This window comes from Schistocerca americana, chromosome X (assembly GCF_021461395.2).
Source record: "Schistocerca americana isolate TAMUIC-IGC-003095 chromosome X, iqSchAmer2.1, whole genome shotgun sequence".
NCBI classification, from domain to species: domain Eukaryota; kingdom Metazoa; phylum Arthropoda; class Insecta; order Orthoptera; family Acrididae; genus Schistocerca; species Schistocerca americana.
The window spans coordinates 151,585,774-151,603,070 of record NC_060130.1 but is presented as its reverse complement, the minus strand read 5'-3'; the positions used below and the strand labels follow the sequence as shown (position 1 = coordinate 151,603,070).

General features: G+C 39.0%; 2 protein-coding genes across 3 annotated transcripts in view; one reads left to right on the top strand and one right to left on the bottom strand.

Annotated features, from left to right (window-relative positions):
- Window positions 1–623: 623 nt before the first annotated feature.
- LOC124554749 (band 7 protein AGAP004871-like) overlaps window positions 624–17,297 on the top strand; it is a 273,498-nt gene continuing 256,824 nt past the window's right edge. The window contains exons 1-2 of one of the 2 annotated variants that reach the window (XM_047128398.1): window positions 624–677; window positions 12,663–12,732. In XM_047128398.1, coding sequence (XP_046984354.1) covers window positions 12,669–12,732 — 64 coding nt within the window. In that variant the 5' untranslated portion in view covers window positions 624–677; window positions 12,663–12,668. The other variant, XM_047128397.1, reaches the window with a different exon arrangement.
- On the bottom strand, window positions 5,714–12,292 carry LOC124554750. The gene is made up of 3 exons (XM_047128399.1): window positions 12,137–12,292; window positions 11,802–12,052; window positions 5,714–6,504 (listed from the first exon to the last, which is right to left on the bottom strand). Exons 1-3 carry the CDS (start codon window positions 12,210–12,212, stop codon window positions 6,208–6,210), a joined length of 624 nt encoding a protein of 207 aa, XP_046984355.1. The 5' UTR covers window positions 12,213–12,292; the 3' UTR covers window positions 5,714–6,207.

The following is a 17,297-nucleotide window of genomic DNA, read 5'->3' as shown; positions in this document are numbered from 1 at the left end:
GAATGAACCACAAATTACTGGTCTGGCACTCTACCCACAAAGCTAACCACTGTTAGTGGCAAACTTTTCATATGCGCTGAATACCTTTGTTATTATATTTTACATCTTACATTTGTGTAGATCTTTGTGATATGTAATTATTATTTCCTTTTCGGTAACAAAATTTTTTTCTGCATGTTGCACAACAAATCCCTGGTAAATATCTGTTAGTAAATAAAACATAATTGATGTATGAACTTTACCTATCATAAAAACTAATTTTGTAACACGTGCCTCTCATCTTAACGTTTTTTTTTACATATTTAGAACAGATAAGTATGATCATTTGACAAGAATCTATATAATTACCGGTACATACAATTGAACTACAAGTTAATCAAAATCTCGCAGCAGCTTTTCATTGTATACGACGAGCAACAACTGCTGTTATAAATTGAATTATCTATAAATTTATAAAACCACATGGCCTTGATTAATAAAGATTAGCGCTAACTACATAACATCTATACCCGATATATTTGAATTTAACTATTTCAGTCATACCTATTAAAATTAATATCGCTGTACGCAAGCTGATGGGAATAATTTGTTATGTCGACCAAAATATAGTCGCTTCGATAATTTCTCCAACGTGTCCGTCTACAATCTTTGCAGTGGAAGATCTATGTTAATCTTAAGTTAGTAAATATAAGAAACGCCCTAATCAATTTTATGACGGCAAAGATCTGTATAAGTGCGATATGCGTTCAGTTTCTATTTTAATTTTTAGTATTACTTCCAATAAAACGTAGCAGAAGTTACGTGTTGTTAGCTGTAGGCAGCAGCTTCTGCTGACATAATTACCCACATTCGTTGGACTACGGAGCCAAGAGATCATTTGACAGCGCGTCTGATCTGATCCGATGTTTCATGAAAGTTAAGCAGGGTGTTTCAAACCCATATATACTAGCCGCGTTCTCCAAATAAATATACTGTTCACAACGCTTGCAGTGCCAGTACAACGGAATTTCCTCTGCTACTGGATTTGGAACCATTACGGATAAACACAGTTCTGTAAGCGCATGTTCACTGCTATAGAGTTTGTAGTTATGAAGATCCGATAACAATGTACAAGCGCTCGGTAGTAGAAAGCTGCTTCTCTACGAAATACTTAAATTTCCTTCCTGTAGAACAGAAAACATTCTATTAATGTTTCTGGTAGTGAAGTATTTGAATCTAGAGCAGTAGAAACAACGAAAAACTGCTAATGTTATAATTCTATTGATTCGATTTTTGCAACTAACACTGTAGCTTTCATCAAAGGCAAAAACCCGCACACATTCGTTTTCAGTCTTCAGCAGTAAATGAGTGTTTACCTTTGCTTTGCATTTCTCTCTCTCACTTTTTATCAGTTGTAGTATCATTGACTAATTTTAGTGTCCTCACGTTTTTATATCTCGTTAATTAAAACTTATAGCATATTCGTGTTCAAATGGGTACCTGTTGCGAAGAACAGAGGGAGATTTGCTATTTGTCTGAATGTAATGGTGAACTCTGAGATGACAACAATAAGAAACTGACTATAAATAAATATGTTATAATCACTTTCAGTGTTTGGCTTTTAATATTTTTTGCCCTTTTGCTGTTGTGTTGTCTCAAGTGTCACCTTAGAATACCGGAATACTTCTCTTTCCTTTGAGTATAACTAACTCGATGTTTTTCTTTATTTTTGCCCAAGTGGCACTAACTATAAGGTGTCATGATTAGTTACAATTACTCTGGCAGCTTAGTTTCCCAACTGTCTCTCAGTGTTTTCTGTACAGCTTCAAACAGCATTACCTATGTAAGTTGATGAGCTGTACACTGAATTAAATAGTTAATATGCTGGTAAATACCCAACCCACAAAACATATTTTTTATGTGTAATGTGGGTACTTACAATGTTGTCTGCCACACAAATAGGGATGGGTGTTTCACCACCAGGGTAAGCCACAATGTCAGGTCCTGCTGTGACTGCCAGAGAACACCCCAGCATCAGGTGTAAGGCTCTGCTGTGGCCTCGTGGCAGTCAATATGTTAAAATGTGTGTTCACAGTATTTTATCGTGTTGCTATATTTTGACAACATTATGTCAGAAGGTATTGGAAATGATCTCTTATAAGAAAATTTGAAGAGTCCCTTCCTTTAAGTGCATGTAAACAAATGAACTGAAGTGAATTATTGATTTTTATAGTTACAGTGTGCAGCTTCAAATGATGTGCTCAGATTTCTGCACATAGAATGTGATATGTTACTTTGGCAAAATTCAGAGGTTTAAACTGGTCTGTTATTCCAATATCTAATGAGAAATGGAAAATTAACTACAATTTATTGTTACCCATTGGAATGTTTTTTTGGCACTTATCTCTAAGTAATTAGATCATCATAGGTATCGGAGCAAGGGTCTTCTATGTCTGTGGTCTGCAAACCATTTTACTGTATGTGGCAGATGCTGTTTGTGGTGCCACCGTCACTTTCCTGTTACATTTACAAATAATTTGTTAAAATAGCTGACAGTAAGACTTCTTATGAACTCTTGTCATTTTCTCAGTTATTTCGCCAGATGTATGTAGGAGGAAATAATGTGCTCAGCGCAGTTTGCAGTACTATCACTTAGCATTTCCCCACAAAATGGGGAGAAAAGCATTCCCAAGACTAGGAGTGTAGGCGTAAGTCACTGTATTTGTACCTCCATACTATCGCAAATGATATGCAGACAGCTCAGTGTAATGCATCAATTATGTACTGCATGCGCCCCATAGTTTTCATTTTAAATCTTAGTGTTTTTTCATAGTTACAAAAAAATTAATATTCACAAATTTTCGAGACTGTACACCGGGCTAGGCTAAATTGCTTAATACTTTTTACTATGATTTTAAAAATGTTGTACATAAAAAAATCATTCTTATTTAAATAATTATTTCCCACTTTTGACTCTTGTGTGTGAAATTTTTCAATTAATTTCAAGAACTTTGATGAAACTACAATGTGCAAGTTGTAAATTTCAGGTTCATTTCACTTTTCTTCATGTGAGCCAACAAGTATATTGCTGCCTTCTACTTATATCTTACAAAAAACCTGTGAAGGTAAAAATTAGAGAGATTTGAGTTCATACAGACACTTGCCAACTATAGTTCTTCCTGTGCACCATTCACGACTGGAAAAGGAAACTGATGTTGGGGGGGGGGGGGGGGGGGGTGATGGCAAGGTACACACAAAGTACTCGCCACCACACTCCAGGCAAGGAAGTGAGTTAAATTTCATTGTTGTCCAGTTTGGAGCTATATGGGAAGTTTAAAGTCTCTAGGTCATCAGAGTACCCCCATCTATACACCAGACGGGAAAGCGAGTTAATATTGTACTGTCATCCAATTTTGAGCTATGTTTGAAATTTAAAGTCTGTAGTTCATTGGGAAGTTCGTTTTAAATCAGTTGCTAGATCAAACAAGAAAGTGACGTAATAAAAACATGGTAAAAATTAATGCAAAGTTCTCTTACGTATGTATATCTGACAGAATTACTTACATAGTTTCACAGTCCAGTCCATAAAATACTATTCATACAAATGACAGTATGTAACAGATCACAGTTTACAGAACAGTAGATACTTTTTTGAGTCAGAGTGTTTGCATGTACTTAGTTTGTTCAATAATATATTGTGTGAAACACTTTGCAATTGGTGTGACAACTGTTTTTTACTTTGTTATGTCATCTTACGTGGCTATGGTTGTTCAGCACGTAGACGAAACACCTACTTGTGAACCCATATTTTTTCCTAATAAGTTGTTTTATAGGCAGTGGTATGTCTAATACAGTGTGTAAACAACTTAACTTTCCTTGTGCTAGTCTCCTAGTCGGCGTCTCTTCTATTTACAAGAAGTGAGCTAGTCTTGTATGCTTAATTTATTGAATCTGTGGTGCAAGTTTTGTATCTTAGTAACAATTAAACACTAATATAAACTATGAAAGACTGCTCCCAAGCACAACTAATCCAGTCATCACTAATGTGTCATGGCATACATCACCCCCTCATTTATGTTAAGAAAGTCCTTTCAGTCCCTGTTGGTACAGCATCCAACACCTAACCAGCTAATCCATAGTATCGCAGCAACATTAAAACCTTACAAACATAAATATTGCTTTGGTGCACAAGTTCGTAGTGCTTTCCCACGAGTTCAATAGATCTAACAGATGCACATAAAAGAGAATTTAGTCCTCAAGAATATATTCTCCTTTACTACTTACAACAGTCTGCCAAGGCCGGGAAACTTTTTGATTCTGCAGCTGTGGAAATCACAGTTTTGAGGCAAAGAATTCATCGAACAATGTTCGGAATGCATTTTCATCCAGAAAGGAAGTTCCTTGAAGGGTGTTATCAAGTGGGCACAGAATAACTTCCCAACCCAACTCCTGTAGAGTAGTTTTTGTCAGTCTAACAAAATGCTGGTGGGCATTATCATGGAGTAGCATCACTTCACACAGTCATTGTTCTTGGATTGCATCTGCAAGGCATCGTGGTTGTTGACAGTAAATAGCAGCAGCGGCGCACAAGTGTTTGTACAGTGTTGCTGCTTTGTTTGATCTCAACCATTCCTTTCTTTTCCTTATGTTTGCATAAAGACACTATTTCTCATCACCAGTAATGGTAAAGGATAGGAATGGTTGTTGTTGTTGTTGTTGTTCATGAACCAATTGATGACCAACAAGCAGAGATGCACATATGGCTGCCTGCTGATTTTTGCCTTAAGAGCATGCAGCAGCTATGCACCCATTTTTGAACCTTCACCATTGCATGCAAATGTCACACAGTGGTGGAATGATCACAGTCCATCACATTTATCAGATCTTCGAGTAGTGACATGGATCATTGTGGATTAATGCGTTTAAACAATAATCAAACCTTGAAGGTATTCCCGAATGTGGATAATTGCCAATGTCAACATGATCCTCCTCATAATGAGAAAACCATTTTCTTGCTGTGCTCTTTCCAACGGCATTTTTTACACAGCACTTAATGTTTCTGGCTGCCTCCACTGCTGTCATCCTTCTACTGATCTCAAAACAGACGAATGTCAGAAATGTTCAAATTTCCCCACATAGCACATTTTGTAGCACCCACAGATCCACTCACAATCTCGAAATGACAACATGTAAATTCATATAGCCACAACTCCACTCACTATCTCCAAATGACAACATGTAAATGAAAACAGCAACAGTGAACTACAAATAAAATAAACAAACCATAGCAACCCGGGTACCAACTTTCAAAACAAAACACTACAAACTTATGCATCAACTGTTAAAACTTAACAAAGTACCATCAGAGAAATCTCAGGTGACTAAACAGCTGAATTGTGAATCACTGTGCCATATGGATTTTGGAGGCCTTGCTGACATGTAAAATACAAGAGGTGGAGCCCCTCCACACCCACACCAGCATGATTGCCAACTCAAAAGGTCTAGTGCTATCTCATCCAACATCTGTGCATGAGCGTCCCATTGCAAACTTTAGCCCAACAACCTAATAAATGTGTGCTGTGACTGTTACTAATTCCACATAAAATTTCTCCAAACTAGATTACAGTATTATTATTTCATTTCATGTTGATATTCTTCACTGTGGGTGTACCATCTCTACCACTATGTACCTATGACCTGCAACAGCAATTCTCCTCTCAAAATTGGGAACATGTTTATAAAGAAATACAAATATTTATTGTTTATGAGTACATGAACATAACAATTTTTATATTTGATACAAACATTATTCATAGAGTTTATTATTATGAAGAAAAGATGTAGGCCAGTTTAATACTCCTACTACATATGTTATGAATATTCATCACAGACCTTGTTGTCTTGATTCCTTTATCTTAATAGTACAAATGAGACAAAAACAAATGGTAAAAAACTTTTTCTGTCACTCCAGTTTCAAACAGGGCTTTATAAGTCCCTAACCACAATATGCAAATTTCTGCTAGCCTGTCTTTTTTGCAGCTGTTCTTAGGTGAGAGACATCAGAAACATAAAATACTGTATCCATAATCCTATTCTACACAATTCAGTCTTTATATTGAATACTATAGTACAAATGAATAATGCAATGGTCAAATTTAGTAATTATAGACAAATGTATAAAAGTAGATATAATAGCTGAATATACAATGCACCAATGTTCTTGTCAAATCATGTGGTGATTACGACAAACATGGGATAATAATGAGTGTCATAATCTGTTACAACTGAGTCACTGTATTCATTCTCAGTTAATACAGACAATACAATAAAAACTTTCCTGAAACCATTATTAAAAAATGATTCACAATCCTGTGGCATTGCATAAAATTTTGTTTTCTTGTCTAAACATTGCAAGTTATTAGAGTCTGCGTTGTAGTTAGGGTCTGCGTTGTAGTATCTTGTGTCACAATTGTATTCTAATGCTTGATCTACATCCTTTTCCAGCACGGGGTGGTACATCTGTCTCTGTAACATAAAATTTTAAGTAAGTTATTATTAACAATTAAAAATAATTACATTGACGGGATCTATTGAAGAACATGTTTCACAAAAAGCAGTGGTCACATCATTGTCTATAGCCACGACTTTCTCAGCTGTTGGCAAACCAACAAAAAAGTGTTTGGTATGAGATTCCATTGTAGTTTGATCACAAGCACTGTCTTTTCCAGCAAGAAGCTGGGAAACAGCCAGTATGTGCTTAACTAGCTATTCAATGTAATGGTCAGGCCATTAGAGAAGTGTTAAGACATCCTGCAGAACGGAATCTCATATGATTAGTTAGTGATTAATACAAAGGGAGTAAATGCTTCCTACAGCTAGAATGGTTAGAACGTTCATCACTGCCCAAATGCAAGGACTGTGTATGCTGTCACATACTAATATAAATTAAAAAGAAACATATACTAATGAAGTGAAAATTTCCAATCTCCTTCATTACATTTATTCCTTTTCACAGGTATTAATGTCTTCACAGAGCAAAAAAAGTAGTGGAGAGAAGAAATGGAAAGATCTGAAAATTATGGGCTTTTTTTTAGTAAAAATAAACTTTGATAAGAATTTGGGTGTGAGTTAGCAAATGAATTGTTAGAATAAGTCAAGCAATAGTAGTGTTCATGTTCACATGTACACCAACATTTATGAAACTGTCAATGTCAGAGGATATAAGGAATAAAGTCAAGTGATTGCAGCAATAATGTTCACATGTATACCAACATTTATTAAGTTGGCAACATCAAAAAGTATCGTTATGGCTGAAAGGAACTTAACACAGCAGATGAAGTATGTCAGAATACACAAATGATAAATACGGGACTGTAAGTGATGCCGACTTTCAGAAGTGAGTATAATGTGAAGCCCCAACATGCTCCAGTCTGTATAAACATTGTCCTACAGAATTGACGGTGGTCTGAAAATTTTCCTGCGAGACCTCTCTCCTTATGGTTAGTTAATGAGTTCATGAAGGATAAAAAGCAGTAACTGAATACCAGTGATGAGTGCTGTGACAAACAAGATGCTGACCAACCATGTGCTAGAGACATTTGATGTATGATTCATCAGTCAAATGTGCAGGAAAAGCAAATGTGCATTCATTTTTATATGTGGCCAGGCGGCACTGACTTTAGTATTGCATGAGGAGTAGCCTGAAATATGGCAGTGCCTGCAGCTTATTTCAGTGTTGCATATGGAGTAACCTGAAATGTGCAGGTAGTGCCTTGGGCTCTGAAACCATTATAACGTAGTGTTTACTGCTCAGATTGCCCTCAATACATAGATGATGATGTAACACTCCAAACCATAACACTTGGTGCTTCTAAACCAGGGGTGACCAAGATTTTGGCTTGATGTCCATGCCCTGGCCTTGCTTAGCTTTGCCGCACATTTCCCCACTGACACGCCACACTGTCTGAGTGCGAGGAGGGGGGAAGAGGGGAAAACTGTGAATGTGCCGCATTTAAATGGCAATGCAGTCACACTGTATGTGACTTGATTTTATATTTAACATTTATCAACAACACAGATCACAAATAACACAAAGTTTCTGTATTAATTTTTATTTTTTGCATGCTTAAGACATAATATAATTTTGATCTGGTACAAACAGTCTGCACAAATGGACAGACAATTTCACAGAGTTGACCAAGTTGCCATGTAATCATGACATTTAGTTTCACAATGGAAAAAAGGTTTTTCTCACAAATATGTCAATTGAAATATTGTAGCACTTTTGCGACCAACTATTTGAGAAAACCAATGTAGACATCCTAGACAGTTACAATGTACAAAGATTTGCCATTATAACAGGAATTTCCTTGCAGATCCATCAGTTACATTTGCATCTGCACAGAAGTGCTTTCAATTGAAATGGCAAAAGGACTCAAAAACAGCTTGACAACAGATGCAAGATTGGCAGTTTCCACAAAACCCTTATAAAACTATCCTTGTAATTCATTCAAGACCATATTTAATTCTTCAAACAAAGAGTATAGGCAGCTGGACTGTCTTTATCGGAATCTGTTCCATCTACAATGTGATTTTCTTTTGAAATGCATCACCATCAAATTAGAAAGAAGTTGTGCAATGTCCCACAGTGGGCACTGTGCAGTCAAGGCCACTTAAGGCGCAAATCCACAATACATTCCATATGTTCTTTCATTCCTGCACTCCTCTTTCCTTCATAATTCAACAGTAGTGAGTTTTAAACTGAAAAATCATTCCAGGCATGACCCAAGACTTAACCAACATACTTTGCAGTAATATATGAAATCTCCATATTACAATTCATTCTTCCTAATTCAAATTCATATGCTGATACTGTGGGCTTTTAACCTCAACTAGGCAGACTAGCACTTGCTACTATATTGTTTGACAGCTCAACTAAATGTGGCACGACACTAAGCTGTCTCGACCAACAAAGAGCCAACACATGGCCTGTGTATTAGCCATTGATGCTACAATGTTTTACAAATCTTCTGAGTTTGGTTTCATACTGACAGTTGTTTGTGTATGTTGCATTTCGACAATGGTTTGTGTATAACTGGGACTCTATTATTTTGCAACCATCATTCATGAATCATACCTATTAGGATATGCTACACTATTTAATAAATCATTTCCAATAATTACATTCAATCAGGTAACAATTAGTGTTTTGCGCCTGTATGAAACTTTTAGTCTTGTCTTCCAATGAGAGCTAAACTTTATGTGTTAACAAAGATTCTGTAATATAGCTTAACTAATATTGTGATTTCTATTTTAATGTGCCATGCAGTGCAGTCCTTCATTCACCAATATTGTCTTGCTCATCAGTAACAGAGTTGCTACCCACTGAAGTGCTGGAATTCTTCCATAGCTGCTGATTGGACTGTTCTTTGAATAAAATGCTCCTGTTACCAAAGAAGTTGTAATTATACTCATACAATCAGTTTTGATTACATTATGAATCAATTTTAAGTGCATTAAGTGATTCTGCTCATTAAGGGGTTATGCTGAACATAGCACGCTAATATAAATTGTGTTCAGAACCACACAGCATGCACTGTCCTGTTAAGACAGTGATGTACACTGTGTTATCTGACTATGACTTCTAGAATAACAACTTGAACTTGCAAATGTGGAAGGTGATCATCAAAAGCTCAAATTTTTATTCTAATTTAATGCCATAAGAGCACCAAGAGTATTTCACACAAACCTGAGCACGATTTGTAACTGAATCATACACTATGTGAGTAAAATTGCAACTTATTTGGAAACTGAAGTTTATGATTTCAAGAAACATTCCTTCATTCATCACTACATGTTGTTAGAGTACATTTATTTACTGTGATACCTACTCTGTGAAGATGCATGAAACAGTGAAAAGTGCAGCAGTGTCAATATACTGTGCATGGTGTGGCAATGCTGCTTACTTTCCTTATATAACCCCACAATTGCTGCAACACAGTGTATGCTTTATACCATGATTCCCTCTTATACACATTAATGAAGTGATGAGTTACTTGAACTTACTGTGCGACTATTGTGAGCAATTATTTATTTAGGTGTCTACTTTGTGTGTTCCTTCCTTGTTCTATATTTAATGTTCTATAATTTCCACAGGCATATCTTCACACACATTATTTACATTGCTGTGCTACAGTATTACTTCGAGTCACTGCTCAGATGTGTATACCAGATCAGTTGTGACAGTAAGAAAAGCATGCATATTTACTAGTCTTCTTCACCATTACTGTATGTATATCACTTCTGTGACCGTGAACTTTCTCACACACAAGTGTCAACAACTGAGTAGAAAAAATCGAATGACAACAGACATCAAGTATGCTAAGAACAAACTACGTAAAAGATATCATGCTTTCATTGCAGAATTCACATTAAAACATTGCTTTATTACCAATTCAATTGGTGTTTGGTTTCACGAAGACTACAAAACATGTTATCAGAGATTGAAAAAAATGTTGCTAGGCATCTTACACCTTAGGCATCTTACACCTGACACTGAATAGAATGTTCCTCCAATTCCTAAATTAGCCACCACTCTACTACCTACTGAATCTAAATTATCTGTAATCTAACAACTTTCCCCAAAATGCAGCAATTCATCAGGGTTCACAAGAATGTGTCTGAGAATATCAAAACTGGCAGACAAATCATCTAAAAGACTTAAGTCCCCTGATATCCAAAAATTTTGATGCATAAAATTATACTCTTTCTTTTCTGTACCATAGCGTAATTCCTATCATCCTAGTTTTGTTTCCGATATACATCTCAAAGAAGACACCTGTAAACTTCAGCACTGACTTCTTTGCTATTGGTAAATAAAATCAAAATTCCCAATTCAAATGTAAGACAGTCTTGTATATGGAAGAACAGATAATACATTCAGTTGCAATCCAAATAATCAGTTATCTCAAAGATGGTAAACATAAATATCGCTAACATTTCGACAATTGGATCCAAGTGGGTGCCTGATGATACTTATTATCCACTAATAAAACATGTTAGTGCATCAGTGTGTGGTGCTTTGGTAAATGTGGAATCTGCTTTCCTGGCTACCACTTCTGTTGAGTTGCAGACATACACAGATACTTTACAGACATTTAATCTTCACTAACACCATATTTCAAGTAAGTGCAGAAACACAGTGCACCAGTACATGCTTCCTACAACTACTGTATACATTACTGATCCATTATGTTGTACTCCTCCACAACCATTACATTTCGCTATAGAACTACTATTTTGAAATCACGAGCACCTGATTTACTCATCCCTCGACTCACAATATGCTGATTCCAGATACGTCCACAAGCAAGATGTGAGACTGCATGCAATACCTTTAAACTTATATTATAAATATTTTGTATCTTTCAATACTCCTTCATAAAGCTAAACATCCACTTAATATTCTTTTCATTAGGTAAGATAATACATCTTTCTATAATTCTTACAAAGATAATGCACATCTGATAATCACTACTGTTAGTTATCAGACATACATGATACCAACTGCATTTCAAACCGTACTGACTGATAATAATTATTAAAAATCAGACTCTTAAGTCTGGGGCAAATATGTATATAAAAATAAATATTTGGGGCCCAAACCAAACAGGTCATCTGTAGCTTCAATTATTTACGAAATCTGTATTTAACGAAATCTGTATTCGAGTTATGTTCATGGCTACATTATGGCACCACTTTTTCCTATCGTCATAAAATAAACCTCACCTCTAAATGTAATGCACACAACACAGTTCACTTACCACTACCACACGTCTCTGCTGTTTCCTAAGATGTTCCTTGCGTATAAGGAATCTCCCGTACTGGTATGGGTTTTCAATTACGTCCACTTGATGAATACCGTAGCGACCTCGCAAATCTCTGACTGCCATATCATACGCTTTGCCATGGGAAACGGTTCGTCTTATGTACCTCTTGTCCTTGAACTCATCACGGCTTGTGGAGGTCCAATAATCTGGAGCATAATCTTGTAAGATGTCGTCTAATAATCTCTCTGAAATAAATGTCAAATCGAATGAGTATATGGATGTTGTCGAAAGTGAGAAGACATAAAATGATTTGATCATCATTTACTCACGCTCAGTAGCCATTGTAGTTTCACTCTTCACGCACTGACCGCTGAAGACCTTCTGCGGCAAGTCTTTGTTGCGCATTCAGCGGGAAACGCGATAACGTCTCTTGGTGTTTTTAAGTGCTACATTTACAGTTTGTCAATACAGAATTGTTGCTTTCAGCAGATTTTAAGGGTGAAAACAAATTTATTTGTATTACATATCAATTATAAAATAAATTCACATTTCGGAACTGTTAAGCTGGATATCCGGTGGGGAAGTCCCTATCTCAGTCGCTGCTTCACGCTTCCCCCGGTCATCGGTAGATGGCGGACCAATCCACAAACTGCAAGTACGTGTCGCCTCGCCAGGCATACTTGAATGCTGCCGAGTAAAAAAGTAACGAACGTTTTGCGTCTTCACAAGTTTACAGTCTTGTTACCACACACTAAACAAATAAAGAACAGTGCATATTAATTAACATAGTTTTGTAAATACTGTTATCTAGTCCAAGTATTTCCACTACCGGTACTTCCTTGTTTCTTTTTTTAGGACACGATGGAGGAAGATAGAGGGGACGTCGGAAAAATGGAGAGTCAGGCGCTGTCTGGATACAAGGCTGGTGAGTACGCACTCATACAGTGGAGGACAAAGCTACAACCAAACTTGTGATCCTATATTACTGGAGTAACTTCAGGAATGTACAAGGGGGCAGGGAAGGGCAGCTGCAAACACCCCCACCCCCATAGCAAACTGAATATGCAATCTTGCTCTACATACATACATACAACATATACATACATACGAGGGTTCGAACTTAAATAGTGGTAACTATTTATTAACAACCGATACAAAAGAGTTACATGTTTGCACCTGTTACTGTCACCAGCGTCGTGCAGAACACGTTGCCAGCGATGTGGAAGGCGTGGTATACCGTTAGCAGAGACTTTTCTGTCGATGGTGCGAATGGGGCGGTCTACTGCCCGTCGAATCTCTGGAACAGTTCTGAAGCGAATGCCACGAAGTGGTTCCTTCATCTTCGGAATCGAATCAAAGTTACAAGGAAATAAACAGTTTTTTCAGCCTTCAGTTGCAAGGTAATTTTTACTCGTTTACCTAGGTTTCGATTCCAGTAATGGAATCTTTTCTTCAGAACCTATAAATTAAACCGCATACGGACATATATTACTCACTGAAATGCATCACCAGTCTAATGATTGAATAATAAAGAAATCGTGATACTTACAAAAATTAAATTATTTTGAGAGCCAAACACTGACCATGTCACAGATTAAAGATTTGTAAAGTTACAAGGACTCAAGTCCAGGGAGTATGGTGGATGGTACAGTACTTCCCAATCCTATCGATCGAACAGAGCAGCCACAGCTTGTGCTGTATGCACCCGCGCATTGTCGTGCAAAATGATGGGTGGGTTGCGCAGACAGTGTCGCCGCTTCTTTCGCAAAGCAGGTCGCAGGTGATGCTCCAAAAACGAACAGTAATACTGTGTGTGCATTGTCGGTGTGCCGTGGAGGAACGTAATGCGTTAGGATAACACCATCACAGTCGTATAAGAGAATCACCATAACTTGAGACCGCTCCATTCGCACCATCAACAGAACAGGCTCTGCTAACGGTATACTACGCCTTCCACATCGCTGGCATCGGGTTCTACACAACACTGGTGACTACTTTGAAGGGCAGTAACAGGTGCAAACATGTAACTCTTTTGTATAGGTTGTGAATAAATACTTGCCACTGTTTAAGTTCCAACCCTCGTACATATATAGCAATTTAGTATCAGCTTGAAAGAATGCAGAACTTGAAATGGGTATTGACTAGTAGCAAGGTGTATCCAGAGCCATTTGTCGTGAAACTACACTGCGCAACAAAATTAAAGGATCGTGCATTCGAAACCTCGTAATTATCTCCCATTGCAACGAGTAAGTTTGAAATTTAGCGCAAAGGTGCCTAGAACGTTTGACACGTGTGAAAAAAGGCCACAGGGCAGAAGTTCATGTGGGCTGTAAGGCAGGTTAATGGTGTCACAATGGGAAGGTCACACCCCCATTTACCCACATTTCACCCCTTATTTTGACGCCTCTCCGATTTAGGTCAGAACCGCCACACCCAGTGTCAAAATGGCTCTGAGCACTATGGGACTTAACATCTGAGGTCATCAGTTCCCTAGAACTTAGAACTACTTAAACCTAGCTAACCTAAGGACATCACACACGTCCATGTCCGAGGCAGGATTCGAACCTGCGACAGTAGCAGTCGCGCAGTTCCGGACTGAAGCGTCTACAACCGCTCGGCCACCGCGGCCGGCCACCCAGTGTCGAAATCGTGCTGTTTCGTAATGGTTGGCAAAGGAAAACATTTCAGACACACCGCCGCTGTGAACCGAAACGAAAAGGCCTCAGGGTGTGGCATAGAGGGCGTCAATGAAACTATCCCTGCTATTGGCGTGTTGATTCCGATACATCTCGCGGTCGAAAACGACAGTTCGGTGTGCACTGAGCAACAGGGCGTCATTCTTGATAAATATGTCCATTGCTGCCACCCTCCTGGGTGTTTCAACACTAATACCTCCACTGAGCGTGATCTAACCCCTTTGCTGTGTCATACAGGGTGGAACCACTAGCGATCGTTGAAAACCATTCGAAGAAATTTGAACCTGATCCGAAGCAGCAGTGTGTTTTCATCCTGATCTGTCCTTTCTTTTTCGCGCTCTTCTATGGCGTGATGACGGGATTGTTCGATATTGACACATGCGTGAATAAAATAACAATGTGTCACTCTAAGACCACCCAGTTCGGTAACATCCCCGGTGCCTCCCATGCACCTTTGTTGAGCACCTGTCGGGAACTCCGACACCAATTCACTTTGCTGCTGCTCTAGCACCTGAAGGTAGGCAAACTCCACCCAAGCGTGTCGAAGGGGGTTGCCTAACTCTCCAGCTCAGTCCTCTACAGATGATGTACGTCAAACGTTTCATGCGGTCCTCCTCTACTTCCATTTACGCGCGTTTAAGGCAAATAATACAGCATTACGATTGCGCCAAAGAAGTATAATAATAATCAGACAAACATGAGCAGTCATTATTTCTAATTGTGTCAAAGATCAGAACAAGAAGTTACGAATTATTGATACACACGTTCATTCTGAGGCTCATTGCATTTCACCTTCTGAAAATTCTGAAGCTCCTCATATCGCATTCGAGAGAACGGTGGTTCAGATTACCGTCAGGCCATCCTGATGTGGGTTCCTTTAAGTTGCCTAGATCGCTTACGGAAAATGCTGGCATGGCAACTTTGAGGGACACGTATCATTTCCTGCCCTATGCTTGTCCTACTCTTGCTTATGCTTTGACTCTAATAACCGACATGTGTTGAACCCTAATACGTACACTGTCAAGTCACATTAATGTGACCACCTGTCAAAAGCATGAATAACCACCGTTTGCAGCGCAGATCGCTGCGAGATGTGGAGGAAGTGTGTCAGTGAGGTTCTAGAATGTGCCGACAGGGATGTGGAGCCGTGCCGTGGCCAGCTGCGATAGGTTTCTTGATTAAGGATCCGTGGCATGAACAGCCAGATCGAGATGGTACCACAAAATCTGGATTGGGGGATTCGTTGTGGCCAGGGGAGTACAGTAAACTCATCTTGGTGCTCTTCGAACCACGCATGTGCACTGCGAGCTGTGTGACTCGTTGCATTGTCCTGCTGGTAGATGCCATCGTACTGGGGGACAAGCAAACTGCATGTAGGCACGGGCATGATCCCCCAAAGGTAATTGCGTATTTATGTTGATCCATTGTGCCTTCCAGAATGACCAGATCACTCTGGGAATGCCACTAAAACATTCTCCAGATAATTAACGCTCCTTGTTCCGGTTTGTACCCTTCCGATGTTGGTTGCAGGGTCTCGGCCATCTACATCCATACTCCGCAAGCCACCTGACGGTGTGAGGCGGAGGTTACCTTGAGTACCTCTATCGCTCCATCTGTCCGATCTACATCTACATTTATACTCCGCAAGCCACCCAACGGTGTGTGGCGGAGGGCACTTTACGTGCCACTGTCATTACCTCCCTTTTCTGTTCCAGTCGCGTATGGTTCGCGGGAAGAACGACTGTCTGAAAGCCTCCGTGCGCGCTCGAATCTCTCTAATTTTACATTCGTGATCTCCTCGGGAGGTATAAGTAGGGGGGGGGGGGTTTAAGGGACCAGACTGCGACGGTCATCGGTCGGTATAAGTAGGGGGAAGCAATATATTCGATACCTCATCCAGAAACGCACCCTCTCGAAACCTGGACAGCAAACTACACCGCGATGCAGAGCGCCTCTCTTGCAGAGTCTACCACTTGAGTTTGCTAAACATCTCCGTAACGCTATCACGGTTACCAAATAACCCTGTGACGAAACGCGCCGCTCTTCTTTGGATCTTCTCTATCTCCTCCGTCAACCCGATGTGGTACGGATCCCACACTGATGAGCAATACTCAAGTATAGGTCGAACGAGTGTTTTGTAAGCCACCTCCTTTGTTGATGGACTACATTTTCTAAGGACTCTTCCAATAAATCTCAACCTGGTACCCGCCTTACCAACAATTAATTTTATATGATCATTCCACTTCAAATCGTTCCGCACGCATACTCCCAGATATTTTACAGAAGTAACTGCTACCAGTGTTTGTCCCGCTATCATATAATCATACAATAAAGGATCCTTCTTTCTATGTATTCGCAATACATTACATTTGTCTATGTTAAGGGTCAATTGCCACTCCCTGCACCAAGTGCCTATCCGCTGCAGATCTTCCTGCATTTCGCTACAATTTTCTAATGCTGCAACTTCTCTGTATACTACAGCATCATCCGCGAAAAGCCGCACGGAACTTCCGACACTATGTACTAGGTCATTTACGTAGATTGTGAAAAGCAATGGTCCCATAACACTCCCCTGTGGCACGCCAGAGGTTACTTTGTCTGTAGACGTCTCTCCATTGATAACAACATGCTGTGTTCTGTTTGCTAAAAACTCTTCAATCCAGCCACACAGCTGGTCTGATATTCAGTAGGCTCTTACTTTATCAGGCGACAGTGCGGAACTGTATCGAACACCTTCCGGAAGTCAAGGAAAATAGCATCTACCTGGGAGCCTGTATCTAATATTTTCTTGGTC

Excerpts from the sequence above, each read along its gene's own strand:
- LOC124554750 (XM_047128399.1), bottom strand. The coding sequence starts at position 12,212 with ATGCGCAACAAAGACTTGCCGCAGAAGGTCTTCAGCGGTCAGTGCGTG. Across the intron at positions 12,053-12,136 it reads AACTACAATGGCTACTGAGC|AGAGATTATTAGACGACATC; the intron begins GTGAGTAAATGA and ends CATTTATTTCAG. Across the intron at positions 6,505-11,801 it reads AGCAGAGACGTGTGGTAGTG|AGACAGATGTACCACCCCGT; the intron begins GTAAGTGAACTG and ends TTTATGTTACAG.